At 47.0% G+C, this 14,821-nt stretch overlaps 1 protein-coding gene across 1 annotated transcript; it reads left to right on the top strand.

The window, feature by feature from the left end:
- Window positions 1-7,340: 7,340 nt before the first annotated feature.
- Window positions 7,341-12,591, top strand: LOC143781862 (protein QNR-71-like). Its single transcript, XM_077268762.1, has 11 exons — window positions 7,341-7,491; window positions 8,744-8,896; window positions 8,974-9,117; window positions 9,195-9,359; window positions 10,053-10,211; window positions 10,641-10,985; window positions 11,099-11,257; window positions 11,340-11,442; window positions 11,518-11,720; window positions 11,948-12,035; window positions 12,355-12,591. Exons 1-11 carry the CDS (start codon window positions 7,425-7,427, stop codon window positions 12,503-12,505), a joined length of 1,737 nt encoding a protein of 578 aa, XP_077124877.1. The 5' UTR covers window positions 7,341-7,424; the 3' UTR covers window positions 12,506-12,591.
- The last annotated feature ends 2,230 nt before the right edge of the window (window positions 12,592-14,821 follow it).

Below are 14,821 nucleotides of genomic sequence, written 5' to 3'. Positions count from 1 at the left end.
TTAGCACAATTGTAAAGTTACACAAAACACCTACACACAATACACATACATGACACACAGTACATACAACATATAACACAGAGTATATACTCACCAACAGCACACTTGTAGGCGAAGCCCTCGATCCTCCAGGAAAAAATCCAAAAATAATAAACCAAATTCATACTCCCTGTCCGCAGAATCCATAAAACGAGTGTCCCACGCCGATCGGCTGCTCTCCGGCGATACACTGCCAGGAGCGAAGCTCCTAGCAGTGTATCGCGTACTGTTCCGGAGTTCAATGACTCCGGCGTCTCGGTTAACGGCAGTACAGCTGCGTTGAACTTTCCCACGCAGCACTGCCGTTAAGCGAGAGTGCCGGGGTCAATGACCGCCGGTAAACTCGCTCGCGCATGCGCAGTGACACACCGACAGGAACTATGGCTCCTGTCAGTGTGTTGCTGCAGCCGTGGAGAGCAGACATGTCTCTGGATGTGTCTGTTCTCCATGGAAAATCTTCGTGGGATACGTGGCACTTAAATACGTGGCAATTAAATACGTGACACGTGGCACTTAAATACGTGATACGTGTCACTTAAATATGTGGCACGTGGCACTGAAATACGTGATACGTGGCACTGAAATACGTGATACGTGGCACTGAAATACGTGGCACTTAAATACGTGGCACTGAAATACGTGATACGTGGCACTGAAATACGTGATACGTGGCACTTAAATACGTGGCACGTGGCACTGAAATACGTGGCACTGAAATACGTGGCACTGAAATACGTGGCACTGAAATACGTGGCACTGAAATACGTGGCACTGAAATACGTGATACGTGGCACTGAAATACGTGATACGTGGCACGTGGCACTTAAATACGTGGCACGTGGCACTGAAATACGTGATACGTGGCACTGAAATACGTGATACGTGGCACGTGGCACTTAAATACGTGGTACGTGGCACTGAAATACGTGGCACGTGGCACTTAAATACGTGGCACGTGGCACTGAAATACGTGGCACTGAAATACGTGGTACTGAAATACGTGGCACTGAAATACGTGGCACTGAAATATGTGGCACTGAAATACGTGGCACGTGGCACTGAAATACGTGGCACTGAAATACGTGGCACTGAAATACGTGGCACTGAAATACGGGGCACTGACATACGTGATACGTGGCACTTAAATACGTGGCACTTAGGCTATGTTCACATTTGCGTTGTGCGCCGCAGCGTCGGCGCCGCAACACACAACGCAAACAAAAACGCAGCAAAACGCATGCACAACGCTGCGTTTTGCGCCGCATGCGTCCTTTTTTTGATTGATTTTGGACGCAGCAAAAATGCAACTTGCTGCGTCCTCTGCGCCCGGATGCGTGCGCTGCAGTGACGCATGCGGCGCAAAACGCAAGTGCGACGCATGTCCATGCGCCCCCATGTTAAATATAGGGGCGCATGACGCATAGCTGGATAGAGCTGGATCCGCGGGCTGTGATCTGGCCTACGCTCCGCACTCGGCGGAGCGCTGTCATTCAAAACACGTCCACTCATTTTGGTGTTTAGTCCCAAAATGGAGGATGGAAGAAGAAAAGGGTTGGACAAGGAAATGACATCATTTCTTTTTTTTTTTTCCCCCACTGCAGTTAAAGCTTTATTTGTGTCAAACACAGACAATCTGCAGAGAAAACTGCATAAAAAAACGCACTAAAAACCGCATCAAAAACCGCATCAAAAACGCACCAAAAACGCACCAAAAACGCACCTGCGTTTTCTGCCAAGAGCTGCGGTTTTTGTCCTGAAAAAAAAAGGATTGAAATCAGGATCGTGTGAACATACCCTAACTGTTCATATGTTCAGGATTTTAAGTGACTTTTAGCCTCTTCAGCTTTCCAAAAGCATCAAGCAGTTAAAATAAGTGTGTGGACACCATTCTTTGCAACAAAAGTCGACGGGATGGGGAAAAAAAGTCCACAAGATGCCTGCTTTTTTTGGGAGAGTTTTATGAGCATTTCCACCTTACAAAAATGCTCAGGATTTACTGATTGCTTAATAGACTTAAAAAATACACTACAAAAACTGCACAAAAGAACGCCCCCAAAGCTAAATAAAAACAAACCACTAACAAAATAAGCTTTAGGCCAGAGTCACACTAGTATTGAATACAGACGAGTGCTATGTGAGAAAAGATAGCACTCGGACCAGTGTTAATCTATGGGGCAGCTCCAATCACCGTTTTTTTTCTCGGATGTACTCAGCGTGTGAGTGAAATCGCAGCATGTTGTGATTGTACCCGTATATCGCCGGAGTCTCGCCAATGCAAGTCTATGGGTGCGAGAACAAATCAGACACCACAGGGACCATCAGTGTAGCTGGTGAGAAATACGCAACCATTTTCCTCATTTCAGCCCGTTGAGCCATTAAATTCAATGGGGAAAAGCAGTGAGAAATGTAAAGCCATACGCGTATCGTACGGATGTCATAAGGATACATAGGTGTGAGAAAATCGCATTGCAACCACATTACACACGAATGACCATATGGAGAACACTTGTGCGACTCTCAGCAGGGAGACTTGGACCAATTTTCCATACGGTAAGTGTGACCCCGGCCTTAAAATGACTTCAGGAAACATTGTAAAAAAAAAAAAAACATAAAAAGACACTTTAGGGAAAAAAACAGAGAAAATACCACACTGCAGACACATCTTACTGCAGCTGTGTGTTTTTTTAATCTCTTATTAAAGTTACCGTACTAAATGCCAGAATATATTCCCCTCTGAAGACGACTTTTTTCTTTTTCATTTCCTCTAAGGGTATGTTTCCACGGTAAGTAAACGCTGCTTGTTTGATGCTGCAGCGTCAAACAAGCAGCGTCCAGATGTTCCAGCATAGTGGAGGGGATTTTATGAAATCCCGTCTCCACTATGCGTGGAAACCCGCACGCGGCGGCCCTGCGACTCCGGACATGCTGCGCGTCTTTTCAGAACGCAGCATGTCCGTACACCTTGCGGGGACGCAGCGTCCCCGCAAGGCATATCACAGGGCCCTATGGCGAGGGGTGCGATGATCCCGGATGTGTACTGTACACATCCGGCACCATCGCGTCCCATTAAGGGGGCGGGGCTTCGCCGCTGCGGCGATACCGCCGCGTAGCCTTAACGTGGAAACATACCCTAAGGGTATGTGTCCACGTTCAGGAAACGCTGCGTTTTTGACGCAGCATTGAGCCGCAGTGTCAAAAACGCAGCGTCCAGATGTTACAGCATAGTGGAGGGGATTTAATGAAATCCCGTCTCCACTGTGCAGGAAAAAACGCATGCGTTTTTCCCGCGAAAACGCACATGCGGTGCGTTTTTTAAGAACGCAGCATGTTGCTACAATGAGAAAAACACGCAGGAACACGGCAGGTGACCTGCCAGTGACCTCAGGTGCATTTTTGGTCAGGATTTTACTTGCATAAAATCCTGACCAAAGCCTGAAGCAAACCTGAACGTGGACACATACCCTAAGGGTATGTTTCCACGGTCAGGAAACGCTGCTTTTTTGACGCTGCGCATAGCTGCAGCGTCAAAAAAGCAGCGTCCAGATGTTCCAGCATAGTGGAGGGGATTTTATGAAATCCCGTCTCCACTATGCGTGGAAACCCGCACGCGGCGGCCCTGCGACTCCGGACATGCTGCGCGTCTTTTCAGATCGCAGCATGTCCGTACACCTTGCGGGGACGCAGCGGCGATACCGCCGGCCATCCTGAACGTGGAGACATACCCAAAGGCTATGTTTCCACTGTCAGGATGGCCGGCGGTATCGCCGCAGCGGCGAAGCCGCTCAGCGCTAAGCCCCGCCCCCTTTCTGGGACGCGATCATGCCGGATGTGTTAACTCTTCACATCCGGGATGATCGCTCGCTCCCATAGGGCCCTGTGATATGCCTTGCGGGGACGCTGCGTCCCCGCAAGGTGTACGGACATGCTGCGATCTGAAAAGACGCGCAGCATGTCCGGAGTCGCAGAGCCGCCGCGTGCGGGTTTCCACGCATAGTGGAGACGGGATTTCATAAAATCCCCATCCACTATGCTGGAACATCTGGACGCTGCTTGTTTGACGCTGCAGCTCTGCGCAGCGTCAAACAAGCAGTGTTTCCTGACCGTGGAAACATATCCTAAGGGTACGTCTCCACGGTACGGATGGGCGGCGGTATCGCCGCAGCGGCGAAGCCGCTCGGCGCTAAGCCCCGCCCCCTTTCTGGGACGCGATCATGCCGGATGTGTTAACTCTTCACATCCGGGATGATCGCTCGCTCCCATAGGGCCCTGTGATATGCCTTGCGGGGACGCTGCGTCCCCGCAAGGTGTACGGACATGCTGCGATCTGAAAAGACGCGCAGCATGTCCGGAGTCGCAGAGCCGCCACGTGCGGGTTTCCACGCATAGTGGAGATGGGATTTCATAAAATCCCCTCCACTATGCTGGAACATCTGGACGCTGCGTGTTTGACACTGCAGCTCTGCGCACCGTCAAAAACGCAGTATTTCCTGAACGTGGAAACATACCCTTAGGCTGCCGTCACACTGGCAGTATTTTACATCAGTATTTGTAAGGCTAGGTTCACATTGCGGTAGGGCAATCCGTTTAGCGCTAGCGGATTGCGCTAACGCAATGTATTTGTAGGGGCCGCGTTTAGGGGTCGCGCTAACGTCCACGCTCTCGCAGATCCCCGATCTGCGAGAGCGGGGAACGGACCTCGGGCGCGCCACGGACGCTGCAAGCAGCGTCTGAGGCGCGCCACAAAAGAACGGCACATCGCTAGCGCGATCCGAAAAAGGCATGCGCTAGCGATGCGCTTCAGGCTGAAACAACATTGCTGTCAATGGGTGCGCTAACGGACCCGTTGCACGGCGTTAATTGCGACATTTTCGCTGTGCAACGCTGTTCGTTAGCGATCACCCACTAACGCAATGTGAACCTTGCCTAAGCCAAAACCAGGAGTGGGTGATGAATGCAGAAGTGGTGCATATGTTTCTATTATACTTTTCCTCTATTTGTTCCACTCCTGGTTTTGGCTTACAAATACTGAGGTAAAATACTGACCAAATACTGCTAGTGTGACGGCAGCCTAAAAGCCGCACAAAAAAGCGAGTGTGGAGCGTGCCATAAAGGAAGATTAATGTGAGATTTGTTTCATCTATAAAATCTCCGTGCCGCTTTACCAGAATTTTTGTTTCACCTCCATAAACCGCACTGGTAAAATCTGAGAATTTGTGGTAAATTCAAGATGGAAAAAGTCTCATGTAAATGTAGCATTAAGCTTAGTCCTCCTGCACATGTCCGTGTTTCCAGCACGAGTGGTTTCTGTTTTAACCTATTGGGCTGCGCACATTTCCGTGCTTTTCGGGCAGCACAAGACCAATACAAGTCTATGGGTCCATGAGAAACACGCACAGCACACGGATGGCAGCAGTGTACGGCCTGTGTGCTGCCCGAGTGTAACACTGCACAGTATAGGAGAAGCTGAGGAACTTATTTCTTTCTTTAGTCAAACTAGAAAACACTGATGACCACACGGATGGTAAAAAGGACACACGGATGACATCGGTACCAATTTAAGGGTATGTTTCCACATTCAGGAAACGCTGCGTTTTTGACGCTGTGTTGAGCCGCAGTGTCAAACACGCAGCGTCCAGATGTTACAGCATAGTGGAGGGGATTTCATGAAATCCCGTCTCCACTATGCATTAAAAGACGCATGCGGCACACCCGCGAAAACGGACATGTGGCGCGTCTTCTAAGAACACAGCATGTCCTTAGGCCTGTTTCACACGTCAGTGGCTCCGGTACGTGTGGTGACAGTTTTCTCACGTACCAGAGACACTGACTCATGTAGACACATTAAAATCAATGTGTCTCTGCACATGTCAGCGTGTTTTCACGGACCGTGTGTCCGTTTGAAAAACACGGAGACATGTCAGTGCTCATGGGAGTGCACGGATCACACGGACCCATCAAAGTCAATGGGTCCGTGTAAAACACGTACCGCACACGGATGCTGTTCATGTGCCGCCCGTGTGCCGACTGATGACCACACGGACCATGCAGGAGACAGCGCTACAATAAGCGCTGTCCCCCCTGCGTGTGGTGCTGAAGCCGCCATTCATTCCTTCTCCCCAGCAGCATTCGCTGGAGAGAAGGAATGAAAAATCATGGTTTTTTTTATTTTTTTTGTTTTTAAAATAAAGTTCCCGGTCACCTCCCGCCTCCCAACCCCTGTGCGCCCGCCCGCTTGCATTATAATACTCACCCAGCTCCCTCGATGCTTCCTCTCAGCGCCGCAGCTTATCCTGTATGAGCGGTCACGTGGTACCGCTCATTACAGTGATGAATATGCAGCTCCACCTCCCATAGAGGTGGAGCCGCCTATTCATCACTGTAATGATGACCAGGCGGGAGGTAACCAGGAACTTTATTTTAAACACACACACAAAAAAAAAACATTGATTTTTCATTCCTTCTCTCCAGCGAACGCTGCTGGGGAGAAGGAATGAATGCCGGCTTCAGCACCACATGCTGGGGACAGTGCTTAACTCTAGCGCTGTCTCCTGCACGGTCCGTGTGGTCCTCAGTGGGCACACAGTTGGCACACGGCTGCCAAACATGTGCCACACTGCATATGGACACACGGACACAGATAACTCCGGTACCGATTTTTCCGGTACCGGAATTATCTGGACGTGTGAGACTGGCCTTACAATGAGCAAAACACGCACGAAGACCGCAGGTGACCTGCCAGTGACCTCAGGTGCAGATTTGGTCAGGATTTTACCTGCATAAAATTCTGACCAAATCCTGATGCAATCCTGAACGTGGACACATACACTTATAGCTACTTTCACGCCTAGTCCGTCGGTACGGGCCGTGGCAAACCGTCGGCCCGACGTACCGACGGACAGTGTGTTAAGTAGCACAACGGGGGCAGCGAATGCAGTTTTTCAACGCATCCGCTGCCCCATTGTAATGTCTGGGGAGGAGGGGGCGGAGTTCCGGCCGTGAACGCTCGGTTGGAAATGGCGGACACGAAGCAGAAAAAAAGTTACATGTAACGTTTTTTGTGCCGACGGTCTGCCAAAACACGACGCATCCATCGCACGACGGAGGCGACGTGTGGCCATACGTCGCAATGCGTCGCTAATGCAAGCCTATGGAGAAAAAACGCATCTGACAGGTAACTTTGCAGGATGCGTTTTTTCTCCAAAACGATGCATTGCGACGTACAGCACGCGACGCTAGTGTGAAAGTAGCCTATACGGACATGTGAAGAAGGCATAAACAGGAGGAGGGATCATGGGGATCTGCTGCTACTTTTTGCAGCTGTGGCTTGTTGATCACAATTTAAAGGCTCCTGTGCAGATCCCTGAGTAGCTCATTCACTTCTCAGGATGTTGGTGGTAGTAGTGGGAGGGCTGGTGCTGCTCTGCCTAGGCTCTGGGGTCCAGGCAGGAAAAAGTAAGTGAGGGGGGTTAACCATTTTGGTTGGTGGTTAGACACTATAGTATTACACGATCTGCAATGTATGTTATAGACCTAGATGGGAGTCGGTAAGAATGGCACCGAGATTTTGTGCTGGTTATTTTGATACCAGTGATAATTATTCTGTGGTGTATATCCTGGCAAGTACTAGGACTCATTTGCTTAGGCTAGGTTCACATTTGTGTTCAGGAGGGCTTGTGGATGGCTGCGTCCTTCCTCCCTGAATCTCTGCCTACTTCTGTATACGTCCTGCGTTACGCTGTATGCCTATCTTTCAATATTGGGTATGCAGGGACATGCGTGGTATGCGGATGTGTCTGCATGTGGCGATTTGATGTGTGCAGCGACTGCACAGAAGTAGGTGGTGCTTCAGGGAGGAAGTATGCAGCCATCCTGAACGCAAATGTGAAACCAGCCTTATACACACAAAAAAATGGTTACTGCAGATGTGGTCACTGCATCTGTAAGGGGTGCTCATTGTGGCTGTAGTTCAGAAGTAGAAGGAATAGGTGCTTGTCTAACTCGCCAAGAGTAAGTGTGTGTTGGTGTTTTTTTTGTTTGTTTGTTTTTTTTTTAATTAAACCAATAGAAAACTGTATGTTGTCTCCTCCCGTATAGACTCCTTCCCATTGCTGAAGCTTAAAGTTGGTGCTCATAAAGTTCTATGGAGGTCTGTAGCTGTGGTTTCAAGAGCACTTGCAGTAGAATCTCTGCCTATAGTGACCGCCTTTCCCCTCCATAGACCTTTAAAGGCTCCAAATTTAATTTGATTATGGTCTTCACTGAATACAGAATCTCCTATTTTTACCCATGAATTGAGTGCAAAATCAACCCAGGAGAGAGAGAGAGAGAGAGAGAGGGGAAAAAAAAAAGCAAACTGTGTTCCTGTGTTGAGAGAATCTTATAAATGTGTCTGACCATACAGGAACATGGTCTGAGCATACCACAGCTCCTGGGCAGGGAGGAGGCAAGAGTATACAGACAGGACCAAATGGGATCACGGATGATTCTTTAAGGAAAAATATTGCTTAAAAACAGGCAGTGACCTGTGCTGTCTGTATACTCTTTTGCATCCTCCCCTGCCCAGGAGATGTGGTATAATCCGATCATGTTCCTTTTTTTTACACCTCCAATTGTTGAATTACTGTTACTTAAAAAGTACTTTATGCTTAGTCTTGTGGTGTTGGCAAGATTTGACTTTTACAGTCCTACACTGTGAACTTAACAGGGTTTCAGGATGTAATGGAGTTTGGCAGGAAATCTGGTTCTAAAGGTCACAGTAACCATATTGCCGGCTGGTCTCCTGAGACCAACTCCTGGGATGAGAAACTCTACCCTGCCTGGAAATCTGATGATTCTAGATGGGAGAACTGCTGGAGAGGTATTCCTCAAATGTATTTGTGGCTCCATTTCACTGAAAATGACTTGATATCCTGCTGACTTAACCTTTCTGTCTAGGTGGCAAAGTGGTGGCATTGCTGACCAGTGACAGCCCTGCGCTGATAGGGTCAAATATCACTTTTGCTGTGACCCTGCAGTTTCCCCGCTGTCAGCGAGAGAATGAAGATGGAGACATTGAATATGAAAGGGGATGTGGAAATGGTAAATGCAGAGCGAGCGGCTATAGATTAGATGATGTATCATGGTATGAGGCCACTGAAGTATCGTTGTCTCTGTAGCATCCTCCAGCTTCTCTGACCAGTATGTGTACAACTGGACCAAGTGGATGGACTTCTGTGATGAAGGAAACTGCAGCTTTTCCAGTAACTTTCCAGATGGAAAACCATTCCCACATCACCCGCACTGGCGACGCCAAAACTTCATTTACATCTTCTCCACCCAAGGTAAGGCTACTTTCACACTAGCATAGTTTGGAATACGTCGCAATGCGCCACTGTGGTTTTCATACCAGAAGTCTGGAGTAGAGGATTTGAAAATTCACAATTTAAGTGCAACTTGGCATGGAACCTACACTTTGACTGGTCTTCACACCAGTTCTCCCAGCTCAGTCAAAACTGGTGGAGCCAAGAAAGTGGTGAGATGACAGCTTATCTAATTTTTGACCAGCTCTGACGTTCCTGGACTGTAGTAAGATTTATGGCAGTGCACACGACTCATTAAATGCTCGAGTCATGAAGAGGTGACAGGAATATCTAACTGCAGTGCACCTGGCTCCCCTCCCCAACAATGACAGTCTTGACAAGTCGGTCCAGTAGTCTGTAGGATTATGCAACAGTGCTTTTAAAGGACTGGTCTAGTGAAAAATCATTTCTTGCTTATCTACATGAGGTAACATGCTAAATAGTGGGGGTCTCGGCACTGCCGCTAACCAGCAGAATGTGGCATTTTTCTATCCTCTTGCTTAATGAAGTGTCAGGTCAGATGTTTGAGCACCAATGCATGGCGCCTGAATTTTATGGCAGCTACACACTGAGTAAATGTAGTGGTGGGCATGCATCCCAAGGTTTAAAAAAGTGATTCTACTTCATGTTTTAGTAACAAACTTATTATTATTTTTTTTCTTGTTTGCCGATCAGGCCAGTATTACCAACAGATGGGGAGATCGTCTGCCGTTCTGTCCATAAATACTACCAACATCACAGCCGGCACACAAATGATTGAAGTCACTGTATTCAGAAGAGGTTACCGGAAACATTACCCAGTTGCAAAAGCGAGCAGCATTTATGTAGTAACTGGTGAGTGGTGTGGTGGAGTAGACTGGGCCCTTAAACTCTAGCACAGACTGACACATATAGTGGCTGTCTACTAGGATTTTAAAAGGGGGGACATGTTATAGACACTCGCTGTCAAAGGAGCATGATTGTGCTAGGGTTTTGTAACAATACAGGCATGGTCAGCACTCTTAAATTATCTTAAAGGTAATTTGGAATCAAACTTGATGGGTGACGCGTCACTTGCTCTGCTGTTTCAATAAAATCCATTGCTTCAGCCGGAGATGATCACTTGGTGTCTCATACCTCCCAGTCCTATCTAAACACACCCACTAAATGGCAGCTTTATTGTCACGTGGCAAAATCTCAATGACAGATCTCGATTTCTTTTAACAGATATTTTGGCTCTTTCTGAAATGAGACTTTTTTTTTCTTTTTTTCCTTCCCCTTAAGATCAAATTCCATTTTATGTGAAGCTTTCTCAGAAGAATGACAAGAATTCCTCAGACAACATCTTTATTAAGGATTCACCAATCGAGTTTGACGTCCGAATCCATGATCCGAGCCATTATCTGGATAAAGCTAAACTGACCTTCACCTGGGATTATGGTGATGGAAATGATTCGCTTTCCAACAGCCCAGTCTCTAGTCATAACTATACCCAGCTTGGAAACTTCAGTGTTAACTTGACCATCAGAGCTGCCATTCCTGGTCCATGTAAACCAGCTACACCCACTCCAATCCATACAACACTTCTACCAACCACCACCAGTACTTTCACCACTCCCAACTCTACTGGTAAGTAGGCATAGCCTTAATATCTAAGTAATATGAACTGGGATAGTGTTGTGTAGTAAACTGTATCTTCTAAATGTAAAATTGCACCACATAATGGCAACCATTCTTTGCAGGTAACTATACAGAATTCGCATCCTTTGAGACTGAAACTCCTCTGCCCACTGAGATGCCCAATGTTACTACCAGCCATGCCACCACTCCATATCCACCTCCTGCCCCAGACTGCTTCATATATAGATATGGCTATTACCACAACAACCTCACAGTTGTAGGTGAGTTGACAGACCTTTCTACACAGATTCTTGCAATATAAGGGTCCCAAGAATGTTTACTCTTCACATCACTAACTTTTAGATGGTATCCTTGAGGTGAACATTGTTGAGATGACCAGTGTTCAGGTATCCACATCTACAGCCGGAAACTCTCTAATTGACTTTGTGGTAACTTGTGAAGGAAGGTATGTCTCTGCAAAACCCATTTCTGCCAAACTTGTAATGCTGTTCCCTGTTTGAGATGACCATTGTTCTCTCAGCCTGCCTACAGATGCCTGCACAATAGTCTCAGATGCCAGCTGCATGATTCCTCAAGACATGGTCTGTGATGACGTCCCAGCTTCTGATCAATGCTTACTGACCCTACGAAGGGCATTTGAACCAGGATCCTACTGTGTCAACATTACACTGAGCGATGGTGCAAGTTTGGCTCTTGCTAGCACACTGGTGTCTGTAGATGGTGGTGAGTGACTCTGTACTAGGGAATATCTAGCCTATAGTGGCTTCTGACTAATAGACCTTGCTATTCTACCTATCCCCTTATTTTATGGACTAAAGGAGAGTTAATTAGCAGTTACTCCAGTCAATAACTACAAATATTCTTGACCATCAAATGTGATCTTGCATGTATCTAAAAACCTTATGCAAATTAAAGTCTAAGCCTTTCATTTTCTCCATCCCCCTCTGTAGGTTCTTCACCACAGACTGCTTCTGCAGTACTCATTCCTTTAGCTCTTGTAGCCCTTGTCGCTCTGGTGATTGGTGTTGCTTTGTACAGGTGAGTTGGTGTTCCAGCACTTTATTATGACTTTTGGTATTCTCTTGCAATCTAATCTTTAGGGGATGGTTTTTCCCTGATGTGGACACTACACAGGTGTTAGAATGGGTCAACAAATTGGCATCCAATTTGCTGTAAATACAATTACCATAACCTATAGTTCAGATGACTGTACTAAAACGAGGCACTGGAAACAGTAGATTTGTATGTTTGCATAATCTAGATGTGCAGGAGCTGCCTGACAAGCACACATCTAGTCCATAAATTAGACCAGCCTTATGCATGCTGTGATAAATGGCATACATTGTTCTTTTTCTAGGAGATACAAGGAATACAAACCTATTGCCAATGCATCAGATGGACGAGGTGGTCAAGGAATTGCTGTGTACTTCAGTCAGGTCAAGGATGTTCTCTTCAAAAGAAACCATGAGCATGATCCTCTTCTGAAAAGCAAGGCTACAATAATCTAATCCTGCTGTAAATGTCTGCCATGTATTGGTATTCTGCTCCATCTAAGATGGTGAAGCTGCAGTCAATAAAATGTTCTTTATTTAAAGTGTTTCCTGTCTAAAACTAACTTGCAATACAGCAGGATCTCCTAACTGTTCCACACGGCGACCATTTACAGTCCACTCAGTAAGACACTATGGCAGATAATGTCTACAGCCCAGTAACCGCTGCTGCATTAAAGAGGACAGTTAATATTTAGCTATAGGGTTTCACCCCTCTCAAGCCGCCAATATGTTTGGATGCAAATTCCATACATAATGCATAGAGTAAGCTTTGCTCACTATCTTATCTACTAAGAAGGGCCAGTGGTGGCAAACATTCTAGAGACCTAGTGCCTAAACTGCAATCCAAAACCCAATTATCAGGAAGTGCAAACACAGCAATTTAACTTGTATACTGAGGTTCTAGACTTATAAAAACAAAAAAGCTTGCGTTGGGGTACTGTCTCACAGTGCAATTTTGATCGCTACGACGGCACGATTCTCAGCAGGGTCCCTGATCGCTGCTGCGTGTCAGACACTGCGATATCGTATGGATATCGCTAGAACGTCACGAATCGTACCGTCGTAGCGATTAAAATGGCACTGTGTGACAGTACCCTTAGTGCAGCGCCCCAGAGTCCTGGTCGTTGCAGTAATGTCGCTCTGCCACTAAGGGGAGTGATGTTACGTCTGATTGCACTAAAGGAGTTCACCTGACCAGGTAACACTCACACTACACTTCACACTCCGGCCACCAGGGGGAGTGGTTCTATCTAGTAGGCCACTCCTCACACTCTGGTAAAACTGGGGGTTGGACAGGAAGACGGAGAGAAGTAACTGGGAAGAGCTAGAGAGGACCTGTCAGGGATGGGATCCTGACAGATTCCTAAGAAAGGACAAGAAGCGAGGTTTATTGTGCTGAGTGAGAAAAGCAGGAATACAGCAAAGGGGCAACAAGGAGAATACCAGAAGGAGTTGTGTTGTAAGACCGAGGCAACATCCTTCTGAGGCGCAAACAGTCGGTGGCCGGAACGCCGAGAAAGTAAGAGACTTTAAGTATTACTTCAAACCACGGCAGGGCAGCCAATTATAGGTTGGCTGTCTCGCCAAAATCACCTAAGCAGACAACGGAGGCAGCTGTGGGAGAGGGGCGACTCTAGAGTCCCGGAAGAACTCCAGGCCTACCCCGTCATACGGGTGCATCCTAGCCATATCATCTGGGGGACGTAGAGAACGAACATCAGAGACAGATAGAATCAGTTGTGAGGACTATCCCGGGGTGCTCAGCAGGGAAGGACTACAACACACAGGCGCTAGAAGGTAGACACTGATTCCCACCTGCAAAGGGAACTCCGGATGTGCCATTGGACCGGCCGGTCTCAGCCAGCCCTGTTAACAGTACTCTGGATTGGGCACCTCCAAGCCTTCAGTAAAAAGGTAAAGAGACTGCAACCTGGTGTCCTCGTTATTTACTGTGACCAGCACTGCACCGCACTACCACCACCATCCACACCTTTCATTGGGCGCCCCTCAGCAGGGTCACGGACCGGGTCTAGCCACCGTGACAACCCCAGAGCAGAGACTCAGAGGCCCGGTACCGGGTACCCCTCGGCCCTGCGGAAGTGGGGGCGCTGCATTAGCAAAGGTCTTATCTGCACTCCAAGCTTTCAATACAATCCACCGATTGTGTAATTTTACTTTAACCCTCAGAGCTTTGTTTGTTTTTGTTTTTTTCGCTTCCCCCTTTCGCTTTTTTTTTTTTTCTGTTAAATATGGCCATGTGAGGACTTAGTCTTTGCGGGATGAGTTGTACTTTTGAACGACACCATAGGTTTTACCAAGTCATGTACTAGAAAACGGGGAAAAAAAAATCTAAGTGCGGTGAAATTGTAAAAGTGCAATCCCATACTTGTTTTGTTTGGCTTTTTTGCTAGGTTCACTAAATGATAAAACTGACCTGCCATTATGATTCTCCAGGTCATTACAAGTTCATAGACATCAAACCTGTCTAGGTAATTTTTTTGTGAGTGGTGAAAGAATTCCAAACTTTGCTAAAATGGCACAATTTTCCAAGACCTGTAGCATGTGCATTTTTCAGGGGGTTTAGATGAGTTTTTTTTTTTTTTTTTTGTGCTCCGAGCTGATGTTTAACACCATTTTGGTGCAGATATGTTCTTTGATCGCCCGTTATTGCATTTTAATGCAATGTCGCGGTGATCAAAAAATCGTAATTCTAGCGTTTGGATTTTTTTCACGCTATGCCATTTAGCAATCAAGGTAGGGTTTTTTTTACTT

This window comes from Ranitomeya variabilis, chromosome 6 (genome assembly GCF_051348905.1).
Source record: "Ranitomeya variabilis isolate aRanVar5 chromosome 6, aRanVar5.hap1, whole genome shotgun sequence".
Taxonomy (NCBI): Eukaryota; Metazoa; Chordata; class Amphibia; order Anura; family Dendrobatidae; genus Ranitomeya; species Ranitomeya variabilis.
Note: the sequence above shows the minus strand (reverse complement) of the source record. Positions and strands in the feature narration are given on the sequence as shown.